This window comes from Stegodyphus dumicola, chromosome 5 (genome assembly GCF_044657685.1).
Source record: "Stegodyphus dumicola isolate Sdum_Otavi_A_Nest chromosome 5, ASM4465768v1".
Classification (NCBI taxonomy): Eukaryota; Metazoa; Arthropoda; class Arachnida; order Araneae; family Eresidae; genus Stegodyphus; species Stegodyphus dumicola.
Window position 1 is genome coordinate 181,782,750 of NC_140772.1, and position 21,826 is coordinate 181,804,575.

Here is a 21,826-nt window from a genome sequence, read left to right on the forward strand (position 1 = left end):
CATTATTTTCTTTCGATACTGTATTAGTATCTCTGGACTTATCTTGTTGCATTCTTGTTTTCTTAGTATATTATTTTGAAATGGAGATCCCCGAATTGTTTGCTTTGTCACAAAGATCTGTATTTTGTTCCTAATAGTTCATGATGGTAATTCTTAATTCAGAAACCTGTTTAGTATTTCGTGTTAACTCTTTTTCTCAGTGTAATGTTTGAACACCCTGTAACTTTTCATTGCTGTTTCCAACGTATAAGTTTGACATAAATATTAAGAAACATCACTTTTTCGTATAAGATCCAGAAAGTAACTTGCACTTTGTTTCAGCATTGCATGACTTGAGAAGGCGGAGGAAATATACCTTAAAAACTCTGGCATAAATTGAAAAGTAAATTAAGTAATATTTTCAAGGGGTATATATAGGCGCGTAACGCATTATATTAGTATTAGTTAATAAATATATTCCATTTTTTAAGTATAATAAACGGGATGTTGTTATTAATCAAAAAGTTTGTTATTATCGTTAAAATTGCAGTTATTTCAAGTAATTATTTCGATAAAATATACCAACCAACCATTACCATTAATCACTTCCTAGAACCTAGAAGAAGGTTAAATAACACTGAAAAAAAATCATCTTACTAAGTATGACGGGGTAATATCTTATCTGCTATCATTGCATAGTTGCTTCAACTGTTGACATTTTGTTCCTTCGCCAGAGTCCTAATTATAATAATTTAGCCAGATTTATATGCTGTTACATCACAACTAGACGCCCAGGAGGGAAAGTGGTTAGTGACTTTGACTGCCGTATCGAAGGCCTCAGGTTTGAATTCCGTAGAAGGCATGAGTATAAATTGCCTATGTGTTGGAATTTACAATAGAGACGGGGAAAAGGTTTAAAAGGCCTTTTTATTAAAATGAGTAAATTAACAGAAAACCCTACTTGTGCTTATAGAAGCTATATAACTATCTAATTAAATGCTCCCGTTACCCGTTAAAATACCTGTTTGCATAAATAAATTATTAAAAAAATCTACACGTCTCTGTTCCAGAAAATGTGCTGACAAATCAAAAGAAGAAAGTACTGTCACTATTAAATCATTCATCTAAAATCGCATTTTTAACACTGCGCTCGAAAAGACTAGATTAGGGTTTGTGTCTGGCGGTAGTAATATTTTTCTGATTTTTTTGTTTTCGCTGTACACCAGTGGCCGAGTATCTAAGGCAACCAAAGCTGCAAGTTAGACGCCGGTTTGAATCCTGAGCTTAAAAATGGCTATTTTCACGTCTTTGAAATGTGTAACTTGAATATGAGCCAATTTCTTTGACAGGGCCCCGTCACTGGCCGAGCGGTAAAAGTCGCTAAATACTAGTAATTCGACCCGGTTGGAACCCAGGTAGACGGACTAGCGCGTGATTGATTTTTTTTTGGACTAGTTTTCTCCGTGTGCGAAATGAATATGAGATAGTTTACCTTAGAAATTCTTCCATATAGTCATCCCTCCGTTTAGGCAGAGAGCCTTCAATTGCGTTACCGTAATTAAATATAACTTAATCTAACTTAAAGAATCTGAGAGAATCTTTTCCAACTCATCCTTTTTCTTAGGCGAACTGATCTTGTGCTTTGTAATTATTGATTTAACAAATACACATTTTTTTCATGAAGAATAAAGAAATTTAATTTTGACAATTTTTTATTCGTCATACAATATTCTAGGCTAATTTGTTGAACCCTTTAGATCGGAGTTTCGGCAAGAAAGGTATATAGCAACTAATAGCAATTATTACATTTCTAGAATTAAGTTAACTGAGAGCCCTGAAGATAGAAATATTCTATAAAATCGAAACATTATCAGTCTGCCATCCAAAACAAGTAATTAATATTAAGGCTATGTAAATACTATTAATAATAACTAATATTATTGGCATGAATGTCTATTACAGCAGTGCTTTGAAAGCGGAAGCCTGCTTAGAAATGTTGTTAATTTATTACGCAATCTGAATGCTGTTAATTTTTGGAACAGTTAACACTCAGATTTGAACTTCTGTATATAAATCAGCCTGTCGAATACTAAAAACTATTTTATATGCAACAATAATTATCGATAGCACACTCTACATAATGCCCAAACAGAGAGCTTTATAGAGCTTTTAGAATTCAGCGGTCGAGCGGTAAAGTGGCTGAACACACTGGTAGTTCGGTCGGGAGTTCGAATCTCAACGAATGAGAGGTGGCTGTATGGGCTTTTCGTGGTTGTCTTGTCCTCATGTATAACAAGAATACGAGCCAGTTTCCGAAAGAAAATCATCGAAGGCATCCCTCTCTTTCGGTAGATAGCTCTAGAGTGCTTTGCCGTAACCAACTAAACCAAAACAAACTAAATAAGTTCCAAAATGAGCTTTACTTGGAATTTGAAAACATCAAGAATATAAGCTTCAGTTACGCAACTAAACAAAAATAACTAGAATTATTTAAAAATATTTATATCTGCAGAGGGAAAATTGCGACAGTTTCTTTTTTTTTTTTTTTTTTTCATGAAACAAGAATTATGATATGAATAAACTGTTAGTAAATGGACGAATTTAAATTCTGTGACTAAAATTATGGATAATGAAGTAAGGGACGACTGAGCTCAAATAAAAATTACAGATTCATTTACCTAAAATATGTTATGAAAACAATGCTTGTAAAAAACGCTCCAGGAGAAACGTTGCTTGCTATACGCATTGTTAGATCCTCTCATGTGTAAAAATAAGAAGGATTAGCGAATTCCTTTGCCTGAGATCGTGCCCATCAGATACCTACTGGGAGATGAGATTGAAGGTAGTTTGAGATATCATAAAGCTGCACTACAAATTCTGTTTGTTCTAGTTTAAAGGAAAAGTTTAAATTTTTTCTGAAATTTTACAATGGTTGCAAGAAATAGAAAAATTAATTTGCAGTAAATGAAGCATTATCCTGGTTGCATAAATCTGAGATCAATCACCCTGGTGCTTATCATGAAAATTATGACCAGCATTCCTTCTTTTATTGTTTTCCCTTCTTTCTTTTTTTAGTTGCATAAATCAGCTCAGCCCTTTTCTCGATAGGAACGAACCGGATAATCAATTTGTCAAGGGCGTCACTTCGCAGTACCATTTCTCTGTTTCTGTTGCAGAAGCTTTTGAACAGAATCTTTCTGTTACAGAAGATTTTTCTGTTACAGAATCAAACAAAACATATACATTGTGCTCTCCATTTTCTCCTTCATATTATATGCTCTACATTCATGGATGAAAAATACAGACAGTCTTTAAGATAAACAGGAAAATCAATTCAAATTCATTTTGTTAAAAGTATAATTTCCATTCATTTTATATATGTGGCTGCAACATAAATATTCAACTCTCATAAATATTCATTTCTCTCCAGTTACAGAAATAAAAAGGGATAAAAACAAGCATGTTGCCACCTCTCCTGTATTTTAAATATCTCACCCATGCCTGTCGCCTATAGTGCTGAATGAAAATATCCTGTCCTCCCTCCCTTCCCCTCAAAAAAAGAGAAAAAAAAAAAAAAAAAAGCTTCTGTCTCTCCTTAACATATTATTGACAAATTGAGCAAAACTTCATGGAAGCGGAAAGAGATTTTGGAGTTTGGATTATATTCTATTCCTCGATTTTTGAACATGAAAAATGTGTACTTATTTTAAATAAACTGAAACAACCTGCCATTTCTTTACAAAATATTGGGGGAATAATTGCATTTGAAGCTTCAGTGGTGAATAAAGCAAAGGACTTGATTAATGCAAATCATCGCCTATTATGCTTAATCATGGAATATTGTTGATTGTTATTAAAGCTTTTTTTAGCAAAAATAATTTGGATGAAATTGGGGATGAAAATCAAAAAACCGTTGAATTGTCGGATATAATTATTCTTGAGAATTCTGACGAAAATAATGATGATTTTTTTAAATAATGTAAAACATGTTATGAATTTTCACTTAATGTAGTCCAACTATTCCTTGATTCGCTAACAAAAATGCTGATATTTTGCAACAATATAAAGAAGAAGAAAGCAGTAAATGTTTTTCAAAAGACTCCAAAAATCGCTCGAATAATTTATTGGTTACTGTGCGACATATTTTATGCTTTAAAAACGTATATAAAATGTATCACAGCCTTAAAATCAATATAGATATAATCACAGATATAAATTTTGCATAAAATAAACTTGCATCGTTATCAGATACGATATTAGTTCTTCAACGGACATAAATCTCATTATTGAAATACTTTGCTACACTAGAAGTTACACTAAAGCCAAGCTTTCCGAACTAAGAAACCAAATACGGTGTTTAAATATTTGACTTAATATTATTTTTAATAAAAAGAGATTTATTTTAGCGCTTTCCGTATTACGGTTTCTAAATCTGAAAAGGATGAAAGTTCCAGAATTTAAATAAAAGTAGTAAAACTACTATCGAAGCTTTATAGATTTATTACAGCCAAACTAACGGTAAAATTAATTAAAAACAGGTAAAGGAAGAAAGCAGGTACTACTGGATTACCCAAAATAACATGATTCTGGAACTGTTAAAGGGAAAATTTTCGTCTTTTAGGCTTTTTCAGTATTAAATGGCTTCCGTTTAGGAAGTTAACTACTTCCCCAGGATGAAGAAATCTGAGTATATAAGGCGACGCACACTACCGTTAACCATCAATCAGCTTCCATTCTCTTCAGCTTTTCAAGTTCTTCTAACTTGGTGAGTATGACTTGAACATATTGGGTTGTTCGAAAAGTAATTTCGTTTTTTTTTTTTTTTTTTTTTTTTTTTTTTTTTTTTTTTTTTTTACCAACGGATGCCTTAAGTGTATTTTTTTAGAGAAATTTCGCACTTAAGCTGTATTATCATTATATATTTTGACAACTGTTATCGCAAGGCTTGCTTGTGAAAAAGTTCGATTGATTCTACGCAGTAGTTTTTGGTTGTGCCCTTTCAAATATGGAAAGTGAAAAGCAGCATTTTCGACACATTTTACTTTTTTACTATCGAAAAAGTAAAAATGCTGTTTAAGCTATAAAAAAAATATCCGATGAGGAAGAAATGTCTTGACAGAACGCCAGGACCAAAACTGGTTTGCAAAATTTCGATCCGGCAATTCTTTACCTTGAAGATACCACGTTCTGAAAGGACAGTTAAATCTGATGAAGACATAATAAAAGCATTAAAGGATGGAAACCGTCGAATAACAACTCCTGAGAACGCTTAGAGATTGAATTAATAGAATTCGCCCGTTCACCATCTGTTGAAAAGCCTATATTTAAACTCGACATATGGGTTCCTCATGTTCTCACGGAAAGAAATTTGTGCCATCGCATTGACGTTTGTGACTTCTTTCTTATACATAAAAAAATAAAATAAAATAAAATAAAAAAAAAAAAGATTCATTTTTGAAGCGTATCATCACTGGGGACGAGAAATGGGTTGTCTACAACAATGTTAGACGCAAAGAAGCATGGAAGAAAAATGATAAACCGGTTCAAAGCACTTAAAGCCGATATTCATAAAAAAGTGATGCTATCCGTTTGGTGAGATTTCAAAGGAATATTTATTTGGGGCGGATTTCAAAGGAATCTTTTTTTTTTTTTTTTTTTTTTTTTTTTTTTTTTTTTTTTTTTAAGCTTCTACCGGATAATGCAACGATTAAGTCTGAAGTGTACTGTTATCAGCTGGACAAACTGAATCATTTACTTAAATAGAAAAGACAGAATTGATCAATAGAAAAGGCGTAGTGTTCCACCAAGATGATATAGACCTCATAGAAGTTTGGTAACTCGCCAAAAGCTTTAACAGCTTGGATGGGATAAACTGCCACATCCACCATATTCTCCAGATATGGACCCTTCTGATTATTATTTGTTTCGGTCTCTACAAAATTGTTTAGACTGTAAAATCTTTACTTCAAATGAGGTCAAAAATCACCTGGATTAGTTTTTTGCCAGCAAAGGGGGGAAAAAAACTTTTGAGCGTAGAATTATGCTATTGCCATAAAAATAACAAAAAGTATAGAACCAGAAAGGACAATATATAATTCAAAAAATATTTATTCACTAGCATCAACTTCGCTGCCAGCCTTCGTCTGGCTTTTAAATGTACCGGAAAAATGGCTGAAGGGAACACCAAATGTTAAATTTAAAAACTGCGCAGAATTTTACTCTGCAGAACAACTTCATTTAAAAAAAGTTATTACGTATAACAAAATTACAATGAAATAAGCAATATCCCTTAATACAAATATTAATTATCCTAATAAATGAATTAACCAACTCCCCTTTGTAAAATCTTAAGAACTCAAATGGTATAAAGGAGGTTAAGAACTTTGCTTTTTAAAAAAATCACTCGAAACTTTTCAGTATATTAAAAACAGTGAAATGAGCAATAAATAACATAAAAGAATACAAAAAACAAAAAGTTCTGAAAAACAAAGTACAATTAATGATATTTTATCTTATATTTTCTCGAGAAAAAAATTACAATGAAATAAGCTATATCCCTTAATACAAATATTAATTATCCTAATAAAAAAATTAACCAACTTTCCGTTGAAGAAAAAAAATCATGCAAAACTTTTCAATATCTTACATACACTGAAATAAGCAAAAAATAACAGGAAAACAACTCAAAAAACATAAAATTCCGCGCAGAATTTTACTCTGCAAAACAACTTTATAAAAAAAAATCAATAAAAATGTATTATAAATATATAAAAATGACAATGAAAGAATGAATATGCCAATCTCTTAAAAACAGTGACATAAGAAATACGATGAAAAATTGTTGCCAAACCCATATTTCTAAAAGAATGAAACTATTCAAAATGATGCGATTTCATCAAAAATCTATCAACAACAATCAGACAGTAAAATTGTTGCCAAAATCACATTTTTAAAGATGTGAGAAGTGTACTCGGAAGCTTCATTTAAAAAATTTATTAAAAATACAAAATATTATCATTTTTCCAAAATTCTTTTTGTAAAAGCCGTCGCAAGGATGAAAGTTTAACGTGTCCAAAAATGAAAGAAAAATAAACTGTACATTTTTTTAAATAATTTTTTTTTAGAAAAAATCCCGTTGAAAAGGTGTTAAGCTCCCTTTGTTAAATAAATTTGTATTTAATCGATTTATTGAAACACAAAATTTATTTTAAGTTCGTAAAATAGTTAAGTGCCTACGTTTCATGACGATGTGAAAATGGAGTGCGTAGAGTAAAATCTCGCTTTCCTATAGCCCATTATGTCTCAAAATGACGGGATTTCGTCACAAAACCTAAAATATAAAAAATTCTAATTCGAATTTCGAAAAAATCGCTTCGAGGTGCACTGGCTCTTGTCTAGATGCACCTACAGAGGCTGTTCACACATTTTTTAGACGATGTATATTGCATTTACAAAACTAAATTACATAAAATTCTTGTATTTTAAATGTTCTGTTTGACATCCCTTATTCTGAACTATCTTTCGACACCGCAATTTCCAGGATAATAATGCCTTTTGAAGTGGCAGAAGAGGTATTCTATCCCATTCCTCCCGAACAGCTTTCCAGAGTCCTGTTAGGGTTTTGGGACAACGTTTGGATAATGCAGTTTTTAAAAGTCCGAAAGCACAAAAATCCATAGGTGACACATCGGGAGATTTAGTAGGGATATCAGTGAAGGGCCTTGATACCAGTTTTTTGTTCCATTTCTTTTAGGAAATTTACAGTGGATTTTGATGTGTGACTGCTAGCTTTGTCCTGATGGAGTGTCACAGATTGATGGCACTGTGGGTAAAGCGATGGTATTTCATTCAGAAAAATTGGCGATAAAATATGTTCCTGATAGTATTTGGAGTTAATCTTGACATTTTTTGCACTCTCTTTATTTTTAACTTGCCATTATAAGAAAAACCAGCAACAAACATGAATCCCTTAGTAAAACTTTCTTTCGATTCTTTGAACCATGTACTCAAATTTTTTTCTTCCCTTTTATGATAATAAATGGCTCTTTTTTTGTTACAATCATTTAAATACACCCATTCTTTATCTATTGTGACAATTGTTTTTCATTTTTCTTTGGATAAGTGTTTCTCATATAGAATTCTGCAGCGTGTCGTGCGTTGAGCGATATGCTTTGGAAGAAGACGATGCACATTGCGTTTTTTCGCTTTCTTAAGATTTAAATCAACGTTTTGTGATGTAGCCGTTCCTCAATAGACACTAATGCCGGCTAGCTTTAAAAGGATTTATTAACAGAGCACACAGGAACGGTTACAAACAAAAGAAATATATATAAAAATGAAACATAAACGAAATGGAACATCAAACATTGAGAATAACGTAACATAGTAAGCTATCATCATGGCGGCTGGAGGTCGACTGACGTTTTTTCATATCGCCACGAGATGGCGTTTAAAATAAAATAGTTCGGTTACAGTTCATGAGTTCATGGCGTGAATAAAATAGTTCAATTACACTTAAATAGGTCTGTTACATCCTCCCCCTCTGACTTCGTAGACGTCTCGGCAAGAAGTCAGGAACTGACCTTTGTCTACTTTGTGCAGCGGGCGGAGAATCAGATGAATGGGCTCCAGTTTGACAAGCAGGAAATTTAGCGTCACCAGCACCTTGTGAAACAGGTGCAGATTCGGGTGGTATTACACGTTTCGGGCGTCCTCTTTTCTTTAAGGGAACCACTGGAGTTACACGAGCTGTGTTTTGAAACTTATTTCGATCTTGATATGGATTCAAGGCTGAAACATGATACTTGCCGAGAATTTTGTCTGGTTCATGAGGATCGGCAATATCATAAGTGGTTGGAGATCTTGTAGTCACTATCACATAAGGACCATCTCTCTTGGGCATGAATTTAGCAGTTTTCTTCAGTGGACCTTTGCTGATTGGATGGAGGGTGACCCAAACTTTATCTCCAGGAACGAATTTCGGTGTTTCTCTTCGTTTTTTGTCAGCATATCGTTTCTGCTTATTTTGATGCATTTCGACTCTTTCTCGTACCTGCTGTACATTTCTTGCAAAACGTTTCAAATATGGAGTAATTTCGGGAACAAAATTATCGTTCTCAATTACGGCTTTTATATCATGCTTTACATCATCTAAGGTTCGTAACTCTCGTGCAAATTGAAGAAAAGCAGCAGAATGTCCAGTTGAATCACATTTGGCTGTATTCAAAGCAAACCTTATTAATGGCAGTTTATCCTTCCATGATTGATGGTCGTTACCAACAAGTATTGCTAAACGTGGTTTCAGATCTCTATTCTTCCTTTCAACTGGGTTAGATTGTGGGTGATAGACAGGAGTAAGACTTTGATCAATGTTCAAGATATAGCATAGTTGTTGCATAACAGCACTAGTAAACTGGGTACCATTATCACTTATTATTTTCTTGGGTAACCCAAATCGAAGGGCGACTTCCTCCAAAAGAATAGTGGCACATTCTCTGGCCGTGGCTTCCTTTAAAGCAAATAGTTCTGTCCACTTCGTGGCACAGTCCTGCACAATAAAAATCCATTTTTCACCAGACGGTGTTTCAGGAAGGGGACCGAAAAGATCAATTGACAAGGTCTCAAAACGTTGAGCATAGACTGGAGTTTGAAGTAAGCCAGATGGCTTTTGATTAGTGGCTTCTCCCCCTACTTTGAAGACAGTGTGATATTTGTTAAGCAATGCATCAGTTGCAAGCCGTTGGGCTGTAGTTAATTGTTGTCCTTCGTTTTCTCGTAGTTGGCAGTTGTTTACAACAACTGGGGTTTCTTCCAGTACTTGGGATTCATGAGGTTTCACGAAGCTATATTTTCTTCGAGGTTCATCAGAAAAGTTCCACTTATTTTCAGCAAGATTTAAAACAATTTTAGCTTTTTGAAGAAAGTTAGTTCCTAACAGAGTCGAGTTATTTTTGGCATCAGGCAACACAAGGAGCGGAGTTTTGAACTCTCTGCCTTCGAGAAGAATGATTTGTTCGGTGCGAAGTACCTCTTTTTCAGATACCAAACCATCAGCGAAAGACACTTGTAGTGTTGTCTTTTCAAATACTGCATCTTGTTTTTGCAGAATATGATAGAGGGATTCACTTGCAATTGAGTGACTAGCACCAGTGTCGGCGAAAGCTGCACCGGAAACACCACCAATACTAATTGGAAATACAGCAGTCCGAGTGGAAGATAAACAGGATCGGATTTGGATAGTGCCAAAATTTGATGAATTTGAAGTCTTTGGGGGGTTACAGTCTGGACATTTAGACTTGATAAAACCAGTTTTTCCGCACCCATAGCATGTTAAAGGAGGTCGCTTTTCCTCTGTTTGTTGCTGAACACGATTTGAAAAGGTTTTATGAGTTCCCTGTATGTCACCTGTTCGATTTTCTACTTTGTGTTTGAATGGATTAGTCGGTTTGTAAGAATAGTTCCGCCTGCCAGGAAGTTCAGTTTTATAATTCGTATTTTTAACACGTACAGCTTCATAATCATCCAATTTCTGTACTAATTCAGATGAACTCTTTATTTTCCCCCAAGTATCAATAAAATGCTCCTTAACGTCACTACTGACTCTTCTTTTAAGCTGATCCGTCAGGACCAAGTCTTTGAGTGATTCAAAGTCTGTAACATCGAGACTATGGAGCCACTCTTCGAGATAATTGTTTAATTCGTAAGTAAAATCTTTCCATAAAGACCCAGGGTGTTTATGGTGTGTAGTAAGTTTAATTTGAAATGATTCAGCATTTAATTTGAATCTTTGTAGCAGAATCTTCTTGATGTAAGAATAATCTTCTAATTTGTCTTTTGGTTCTCTTAAAATAATTTGCGAAATGTCTATAGGCAGAAGAGGTAGGAGATGAGTGATGTAATCTATTTGTTTTATATTAACGTTCTCACATTGTCTTTCAAAAATTTGCAGGTAGGTTGCAATGTCAGAAGTTCCTGTAAATTTAGGGATTAGGTGTTGAATATTTGTTCCAATAGCTGCATTTGAAGCAAAGGCGGCATAGTTAGGATTTGAGCTAGCAGCTGCCAGGTTTAATTTTAAACGTTCCAATTCTAATAAAAGTTCTTGTTCTTTTCTTTGACGTGTCTCCAGATCGTTGCTTTCACGTTGTTTTTGTTGTCTAGTTTCGATTAAAGTTTCCAGAAGATTCCTGGTAAAAGCCTCATCATAAGTGTCAGAATTGACAATAAGATCTTTAAGGTCTATTACTCGCATAGTGTCATTTACAGTGAAACCCAGTTCTGCAGCGAGAGTTTTTAAATCCTCTTTTCGTGCTTTGGCAAGGTAAGCCATAATTATATGAGAGGTCAGGGGGGAGGGAAAAGATGAAGTTGAATTTGTTGTTATTTCGATTTTATTCACAATACAGTATTTTAGAATTAATAATTATACCTTTAAGTAAAATGTATATACCTCTATTAAACAGCATGTATGAATGTAAACATTGTTACTCGTACATTTATATACCACTATTAAACAGTATTTATAAATGTACACAATAATACTCACAAAGTTTATTATTTCGGAGTCGTAAAAATATCATAAAATGCCCTCATAAATTCAACTTGTATCAAGAAAATAACATATAATAAATTGCTCAAAAATTGTTTACTACTTAGCAAAACATACAAAACATACATAAATGTCTTACCATAAGCTTTTATATTTAAGCTGAATTCTTCGAAATCTTAATCTTAACAAAATATTAAGCTGATTAAGCAATACACATTTAGTAACTCTTTTACTTTATTTAAATAGTCATTCGATTTTATTCATAATTATTTTCTTTCGCTTCAATAAATATTTTCAAGACATGCATTCATTAAAGGAAAACAATCGTATTTTCTTAAAGTATTATACTATAATCATTTTCTCAAAATCTTCGTCGAAAGATAAATCAACAAGTACAATATTTTATTTTATGTAGAATAAAACATTTAATAAGGAACAACAGCACTCAAAGGAAATAAAAATAATAAAAGATTTGACGTAAACACATCATAAATCATCGCTAGTCTAAACATTTCCGCGGGGGGAAAACATCTGCTGCTGTATGCAGAAGCGAAACTAATAAATTCTAATGAACAACGTCCATGAATATATTCAAACTTTAACATCAAAACATGTATTCAGTGAAACAATATTATTCACAAATTAATTTACTATGCGAATTAACATTTTAAAATAACAAATTACAATTCAAGAAATAACGTTTGGTTAACAGAAAGCTGTTTGCTTTCGTTTAATACTCTTATGTAGTATCAATAAATGAGATTTCAGTAAAGAATTTACATTTGCTTTAAGAAGCAGCTTATAATAAATAATCAGTTTAAAAGAACTTTAAACTCAGATTAAACGATAATGTAAACGAAACTTATCTTTTCCGAAGAAATTGTCCAGTTGATGATTCGATGTGCTAGCAGCACGGTATGACAATTTTAATTCCAGAATTGGTTTCCAGAATATTTGACCAGTAGTCCACACCTGAAAAGAAACTGAGCCGATCTCCAGCAACTAAAAGTCAAATTCGGGAGTAAGAGCTTGTTAAAGCCAAACAGAAATTCTAAACATTTTGTTGCGCCATTTTGGATTCAAATTTAGTTGGGGGCCAATGTGATGTAGCCGTTCCTCAATAGACACTAATGCCGGCTAGCTTTAAAAGGATTTATTAACAGAGCACACAGGAACGGTTACAAACAAAAGAAATATATATAAAAATGAAACATAAACGAAATGGAACATCAAACATTGAGAATAACGTAACATAGTAAGCTATCATCATGGCGGCTGGAGGTCGACTGACGTTTTTTCATATCGCCACGAGATAGCGTTTAAAATAAAATAGTTCGGTTACAGTTCATGAGTTCATGGCGTGAATAAAATAGTTCAATTACACTTAAATAGGTCTGTTACAGTTTATCATTTTGTTCACAGCGGACACCGAGCATTTTAATGATTTTGCAATTGTCCTTTGACTAGGGGAATTTTCTTTTAACATTAAACAACGTACCTTTGCAAAAGTCGAAGATGTCCGTGTTTCCCTTGGATACTTGTTTGGAATTTTTGTCCCACTTGAGGCTCCAATTTGACGTTTTTTTTCCTTTCTTGTTGATGATATGTTATCGACGCTTTAGATATCACAAAACCATGACTCTCACATCGTTTTTGGATAACGGAGTATGCATATTTCTCTTCGGAAAGAGCGTAAATGTAGCCTTCGAACTACTGCTTTGTTAAATTCGTCATTTTGAATAAAAACAAAACTTTCAAGCCACAGACAATAATTTTGACTTTTAAAAACATAGTAAAATTGCAATTACATCTTTTGCAGCAAACGATTTTTTATTACCGCTTACCAAAATCGTCTAAAAAATGTGCGAACAGCCTCTGTATGTACCAAATTTCGTAGCCGTGGGTCTATTAGCTTATGCTCAGCGCAAACGAAAGACACACACAGACAGACTCTTTTATTATATGTAGAGACCATAAGATAATCTTCTAACATTTTCATAGAAAAAAAACGAACAATCCAATAATTGTTAAAGTGCAACTTAGTCTTTAAGATAAATATGCGAAAGATTTTGCATTCTTACACAAGATAATATTCAAATCTTATAGTCATTGTAGAAGATAAACAAAGTTAACTTTTATTTAAAATTAATGTTTGCAATGCTTTTAGAAGTTAACTCAGAATTATTTATTCATTGCAGAAAGTATAAGATATATTAAATGATTATTTGTATCATTTATTTTCATAGTAATACTCAGTCTCATTCAATTTGAATGCAGCCTCTTTGAAAAATAACTCATTTAATAACTGTACTATACGTAAACCAGTACCTCAATTCGGATACGTACACTGAATTTCTTAAATTAAATTGCTCACCGTTGGCCGAGCGAAATGTTGCTGAACACTGGTATTTCGACCTGGATTCGGATCACGGCTAGCGGGCTGGTTGCATGCTTTTCGTGGTTTTCTCAAGTGTATCTTGGAGCCAGTTTTCCTTACAGGATTCTCCAGAAAGTCATCCTTCTCCTTGTCAGAAAACACTAGTGTGCTTCCCTTAAATGAAACCGAAATTGAATTAAGTTTTAAATATTATAGATACAATATACGGATGCAACTTTGGAATAAAAAATTATCCTTTTAATAAATATTTTTATATAAAATACTTTAATTATACTTTTTACTAATAAATTTTTATTCCTTTAACAAAATGATTAATATTTTAACTATATTTATACTAGTTTTAATCATACGAACCCGTTAATCTGAAATTTTGGTCTCCTATCACACAAATGTATTTAAATCTTGTCGATTTATGGTATCTTACATAATTTATATTTTGGAATTTTTAGGAAGTGCTTCATAGCACTTTAGGTGTAAATGAGAACAGATATATTCTGGAATAATATATGTAAAAAAATAAATTTTTTTTTGTTGAAGGTATCAAAATTTATCGGGAAAAATATCCCAGCTAGATGTGAAAATCATGTAATATTCAATGATAAATGTGTTAATACGATTTTAATGTTAAAAATTCTGTAAGTTCATATTAAAATGTTTCATTAACCGTTTTTTATGGACGTTAAGAGACGATAATGAATTGTTTTGTCTAATGGAAAGATGTAATAAAATTGCATTAATCAAAGGAAATATATGAAACTAATTAAAAATTTTTCAGTTTGTAATTATTTTTGAAAGGTGTTACGGAACGATTGACAACCAACTTTTTCTAAAGAAGACGCAACTTCACTGTATTAATCTAATATTAAAGATATCTAATAGTTATGAAGAAATAAATGAGCCTAAATAGATTGTAATATCAATGAACATTTTTAATGACAGAGATTAACTTAAACATAGTTGCGTACAGCAGAGAAAAAAGGCGAAGAAGTAAGAATCGTATACATATACATACATACGTAATAAACAGTTACGTCATCATTCATCACCGCGCGGATAAACGCGAACGGCGCATGCGTCAGGAGAAGCTCTCTTAAGTTAAACGTCGTATTATAATTTATGATACAACAATCCCCCTTTCGACGTTTGGCGGCTGGAAAAAAAAAATAAACATTAATCATTTACAGTTATTCCAATTAATTTACAGCACTTAGAATGTTTCGAAGCAGTCAATGTTTTTGTCAGTACATCAGCAGGCATTTTCTCTGTTGGCACATATTTAACGTCTATTTCATTTCTTTCATAAATTTCACGAATGAAATGATGTCTAATATCTATGTGTTTAGTGCGTGAGTGATAAACAGCATTTTTCATAAGCTTTTGTGCACCTTGATTATCACAATATATAATGGTTGGATAATCAGCAGTAAAATTTAATTCTTTAAGAAAACGACGTAAATAAACTGCTTCTTTGGCACTTTCTGAAAGACTGATGTACTCTGCTTCAGTACTTGATAATACAACAGTTTGTTGCTTTCGTGATTCCCATGTTATCGGATTTCCAGCTAGCTTGAATAGGTAACATGTATACGATTTTCTAGTATTAACATCAGACGCCCAGTCGGCATCGGTATATCCAATAAGTGCTTTTCCAGTCTTTCGAAATTTTAAACAATAATTTTTAGTTCCTTTTAAGTATCGAAGAACGCGCTTTGCAGCCAACCAGTGTAATTTTCCAGGATTGTTATTAAATTGGCTCAGGTGACTGACGGCATATGTAATATCCGGCCTAGTAAACACAGAAAGATACATAAGCGAACCAATTAGACGGCGATAAGGTACATTGTTCACTTCTTCCTTTTCGGTTTCAGAAGGACACATTTCTTTACTTAATTTTACACTAGGATCTAAAGGAGTTGCTACTGGTTTTGCATCTTGCATATTAAACCTTCTTAGAATATTATCAACATATTTCTGCTGAGATAAACTAATAGAATTATTATTTACATCTTGATTAAATTCTATTCCAAGACAATAATGAAGTTTGCCTAAATCTTTAACATGAAATTCTTTAGAAAGATAACCTTTAAGTTCAGCATATAAATCACAGCTATTTGTTGCTATTATTAAGTCATCAACATATAAAATTAGAATTAACTCACCTTGAGATGTTTTCATCCTGTATACACACTTATCTGATTGTAATGGTTGTAATCCAAAGTTTTTGAGTTTTTTGTCTAATTTTTCATACCACTGTCTTCCACTTTGTTTCAAACCATAAAGAGACTTTTGCAAAGCATAAACATAATCAGGATTATTTTGGTCTTCAAAACCTTTAGCTTGTTCCATGAAAATTTCTTCTTTTAAATCTCCGTTAACATAAGCCATAACAAAATCTAGTTGATATAACATAAGGTCTTGTTCAGCACTGTATGCAATCACAGTTCTTATAGAGCTTGCTCTGGCTACTGGAGCAAATGTTTCATTAAAATCAATTCCAGGTTCCTGTGCAAATCCTCTAGCAACCAATCGAGCTTTTCTCTTTTGAACTGTTCCATCTGCATTATATTTCGTTCTAAGAACCCAGCGACATCCTATTACCTTTTTGTTGTGTGGTCGCTTTACTAATTTCCATGCACCATTTTTAACAAGTGCTTCATACTCACTTTGCATAGCCTTATGCCATTCTTCAGCATAACTTCCATTTAATGCTTCTTCTAATGTCGGATTTGTATCTTCTTCAGCAATTTGTGCTTCTTCCTTTTCTATGTTTATATTGTGGTACTCCTTTTTTGATCTTCCTGGCTTCCCAGTCTTGACTTCTTTTGGACGACCTGCCCCCCTTTTAATCTGCATTTCAGGTAGTGCTTCGGAATCAGAATCTTCATTATCAGATGGTTCAGCAGATGCTTCTGCCATATTTGAGGGGTCTTCTGTTATTTCATCAGCCGATATTTGCTTTACATTCAGAGGTTCTTCCTTCTTTTTATCAGGAATATTTTCGAGAAATAAAACTTCTAAATCTTTATCATAATTAGTCGAGTTTTCAAATTCATCAATGAATCTAACATCTCGGCTTATAACGATTTTTCTGGAATTTTTATTCCACAGCCTGTATGCTTTCGATTCATTTGAGTATCCTACAAATATATGTTCTTCTGAACGAGGATCGAATTTCCCTTTAGACCTTTTATTAAGTACAAAACATTTCTGTCCGAATACTTTGAAGTGAGATACAGTTGGCTTGATGCCAAAAAATAATTCATAAGGTGTTTTGTTTACTCCCAGACTTCGATTCGGGCAACGATTACGAATATAAACAGCACAGTTCAACGCTTCAGGCCAAAAGGATTCGGAAAGATTACTTTGTAGTAACAAACATCTGGCCATTTCAGTTAAAGTGCGGTTCATGCGTTCAGCTCTCGAATTCTGTTGAGGAGTCATTGGTGCAGAGAATTCTCGTTTAATCCCGCATTCTTGAATATATTTATTAAATTCTTCTCCGCGATATTCGAGACCGTTATCAGTCCGAAGGATTTTTATTTTCTTTCCTAGACGATTTTCGACCGCAGCTTTGTATTTAATGAATGCCTTTTTCACTTCATCTTTAGTTTTAAGAAAACTGACTTCGACATAACGCGATTTGTCGTCTATGAAAGTAACAAAATACCGCGAACCAGCATGGGATGGGACTCTCATAGGTCCACACAAATCTGAGTGAATCAAGTTCAGTAATTCATTACTTTGAAATTTTGATTCTTTTTGAAAAGGTTGCACAGTTTGTTTACCTCTGATACAGACTTTGCAGTCTTTTAGAGGTTCAGTGTTATTAAAATTTAAATTTCTAACCATGTTATCAGACTTAAGTCTTTTCAAATCAGACTCATTTAAATGACCTAATTTAAGATGCCACTTTACAAAATCACTTACCTGTGCTATTGCAGCTGTTTCAGCGCTTGGATGTATATAATAAAGATCACCATGACGAATAGCCTGCACTAGTATAGATCCATTTGGTTCTATTATTCTAGCATGTCGTTCTGTAAAAATCACTGAACGATTATTTGCAGTAGATTTAGATGTTGACAGCAAATTACATTTTAATTCCGGAACACATAACACATTTTTGAGCGTAAGTTTAATTGTCTTATTTCCGTTAGGTACTGTTATAAGGACAGTTCCAATTCCTGTAATTTTTGCTGTTTTGTCAACTGCTAACTTTATGGTTGAATTCGTTCGAGGGTGAAATTCTGAAAATAACCTTCTGTCATTGCACATGTGAGATGTACAGCCACTGTCTAAGCACCATGAGGAGGTCTTCTGATAAGCATTGTTTACTGCTAAACTAATCTGCTCTTCATAATTAGAAGCCATCATAGAACCTTGATTTCCTTTATTTGATTGCGCATATTTTCTATCAGCTATTTTCTTTCTGCATTCAGATGCCTTGTGCCCAATTTTCGAGCAGTAATTACACTTCAAGTTTCGAAAATTTCTTTCAGCAGGAAAATTTTTGTTTGAATTTACCTTCCATTTTTCATTTTTCTTCTGTTCTTGATTTCTTCTTTTATAATCAGTATAGTATGCATTCTGTGAATCTTGAGATGTTTTCCCTTTTCTTGCTTCCCATTCTTCTAACATTTTGATTTTCAAAGATTCGGGACTAGGTAACTGATCTCTTGATTCGATGGCGCATCTAAAATTTTCAAAATTTTCTGGAATACTATAGAGCAGAAGAATCGATAATAAATCATCAGCTATGTCAATTTCCATTTGTTTAAGCTTATCAACTATTTCGAAGAAATTATTCAAATGTTCAGACATCGTTTCGGTTTCCACCATTTTTCTAAATAAAAGCTGTTTTAATAATGTAGCCTTCTTCGCAGGTCCTTTCGATTCATATACGGCTTTGAGTTTGTTCCACACAGCATTTGATGTCACACAATGCTTTATATGACACAGTTCACTAGGATTAATAGCAAGAATTATATCTGCGCGAGCTTTTTGATCAGCTTGGAGCCATTTCTTTTCGTCCTCGGTTCCTTCAGCAGGTTTTAGCGCTTTACCGGTTACATAATCCCAATGGTCGTTTTTAATCAATACTGCTTCTATTTGTAATTTCCAACTGTCAAAATTATCTTTTCCGAGTTTTTCTATAGTAGTCAAATGCGACATAATGTAATACAGTCTCTCACAGCCAAAAACCAAGATTGAACAATATAAAAATAGGCTTAACTGAACGCTGATCAGTTCTTACCGTTGATTAGACGTAACAGTTCTTGCACTGAATTAGGCTTAAGAGTTCAATGCTCGAAAACTTCAAAATGTTCATTTTAAAATAAGTATTTTGCTAATTAGGCACAGTTGAAACGTTCCTGGGCCCATAACCATTGAAGAAATAAATGAGCCTAAATAGATTGTAATATCAATGAACATTTTTAATGACAGAGATTAACTTAAACATAGTTGCGTACAGCAGAGAAAAAAGGCGAAGAAGTAAGAATGGTATACATATACATACATACGTAATAAACAGTTACGTCATCATTCATCACCGCGCGGATAAACGCGAACGGCGCATGCGTCTGGAGAAGCTCTCTTAAGCTAAACGTCGTATTATAATTTATGATACAACAAGTTATGTTTCCTTCAAAAATATACTGAAAGTTTTCGATTTCATTGTTTTCTCATTTTTCAGAAATAGTTCCAGAACACAATGGCCTCATGCCAGAAAATCATTTTCATCTGCGTCTGCCTTTTGTTAGCCTCATGTGGAATTATAGTAGAAGCTGGAGGTATGATGGGAGGAATGTTTGGTGGTGGTCATCATGGTCAGGGGGGTCATGGCGCAGTAGAAGCTCTTCTCGCTGCCGGTGTTATAGCTAAACTTCTTCGCAAGCACCATCATGGACATCATAAGCATCATGGACATGGGCATGGACTTGCTTTAGACATCGCTGAAGGATACGACAATGCAGAGGCCTTGTCACTTGCTCCACTGGATCACGGTCTTCATGGACATGGTTACAGTGACTGGTAGAATTTCATAATGTTAAGAGCGTGTGTGCCAAGCCTGAGGAGGCTGTGCAGTTGTAAAAATGTACATTTGTATTATAAGTTCATTGTTTTGTAAATAAAGTTTTGTTTATTTATATATTTTGCAATCTGGAAAGTATACTTTAGAGTACGATGACACTATTTATTTGCATGAAATAAAAAAATCAAACAAGCAAACGTTTAAAGTAATGAAGGACTGCTACAATATTAAATAAAATGGTAATTAAGACGACAGAACGCATGGGAAATTTTCCTAACACGTATAATTTAACATATCCCTTAAATGTTGCTTTAAATATCATCGATAGGAAGAAGCGAGTAATCTATTTGTCATAGGCGACATTTAGCAATACCACTCTCTGTCTTTGTTGCAGTTCTTGGTATATGTATGCAGAATCAGCGAAACATAACACATTGTGCTCTCCATTTTCTCTTTCATCTTATAAGCTCTAGATTCATGGGCGAAGAATACAGAGAGTCTTTAAAACAAAGAGGTAAATCCTTTCAAATCTATTTGGTTAAAGAAATAATTTCAATTCATTTTATATTTGTGTCTGCAACGTAAATATTCTGCTCTCATAAATATTCCTCTCTCATTTTATTACAGAAATAAAAAGAACAAAAACACGCATACTACCTGCTGCTTTCCTTTTTTTAAGTATTTCTAGCTATGTCTGTCCATATAGCGCTGAATAAAAAAATTCTGCGGCAGCCCCCCCCCCAATTAAGCACAGAAAAAAGAAGCCTATGACACTCCTTAATATATTATAGACAAATTAAGCAAAATTTTCATGGATTGGAAACAGATTTTGGAGTTTGGATTGTACTCATATTCTATTCTTGGACCTCTGAGGCTGAAAAATGTGTACATCTGATTTAGATTAAGCTAAAATATTCTGTAATTTCTTTACAAAATATTGGGTTGTAGTTGCAAGCGAAGCTTCAGTGATGAAGAAAGCAATGAACGTTATTAATACAAATCAGAAGTTTGAATTAGTATTTATTCGGCGTGTTATTGTGTCTTAAATCAGAAGTTATTATGTCTTACATATGGAATATTGTTGATTGTTACCAAAGCTCTTTTTATCAGAAATAATTTAGACGAAATTGGGGATGAAAATCAAAAAACCGTTGAATTGACGGATATAAATATTCTTGAGCATTCGGACTAAAATAATGAGGATTTTAAAATAATGATTTTTTTTAATGATACAAAAACATAGTTATGAATTCTCACTTAAATTCTTAACAGAATGTACAGCTGAGACCCCTGGCAACAAAAATAGGAAATACAATCCAAATATTTCTCAATTCGCTAACAAAAATTAAGATACTTTACAACAATATAAAGAAGAAGAGAGCAGTAAAAATGTTTTTCATGTATAATTAAACTCCAAAACTCACCCTAACGATCTGTTGGTTGCTTTGATGCATTTGCTTAAAAAATGTAAATAAAATGTCTAATAGCTTTAAAATCTGATAGAAATGTTCCATAGAATAAACATACTTCGTTATCAGCCACAATGTTAGCGCTTCAACAGACATAAACATCACTATTGAAATACTTTGTTGAACTAAGAGTTACACTAAAATCAACCTTTGCAAAATAACAATTCAAATACGGTGTTTAAATATTGAACTTAAAAATGCTACTTTTAATAAAAAATAGACTTATTTTAGTGCTTTCAGTATCATGATTTCGAAACCGGAATCTGGTGAAGGTTACAGGATTTTATTAAAAGTAGTAAAACTACTATGGAAGTTTTATACAGGTATTACAAACAAACTAACGGCAAAATTAATTTAAAACCGGTAAAGGAGAAAGTGGATGCTACTGGAACAACAAC

The 21,826-nt window shown here is 33.2% G+C and overlaps 1 protein-coding gene across 1 annotated transcript; it reads left to right on the top strand.

Annotated features, from left to right (window-relative positions):
- The first annotated feature begins 4,665 nt into the window (after positions 1–4,665).
- On the top strand, positions 4,666–20,076 carry LOC146997353 (uncharacterized). Its single transcript, XM_085817437.1, has 2 exons — positions 4,666–4,744; positions 19,621–20,076. Exon 2 carries the CDS (start codon positions 19,639–19,641, stop codon positions 19,960–19,962), a length of 324 nt encoding a protein of 107 aa, XP_085673563.1. The 5' UTR covers positions 4,666–4,744; positions 19,621–19,638; the 3' UTR covers positions 19,963–20,076.
- Positions 20,077–21,826: the final 1,750 nt, after the last annotated feature.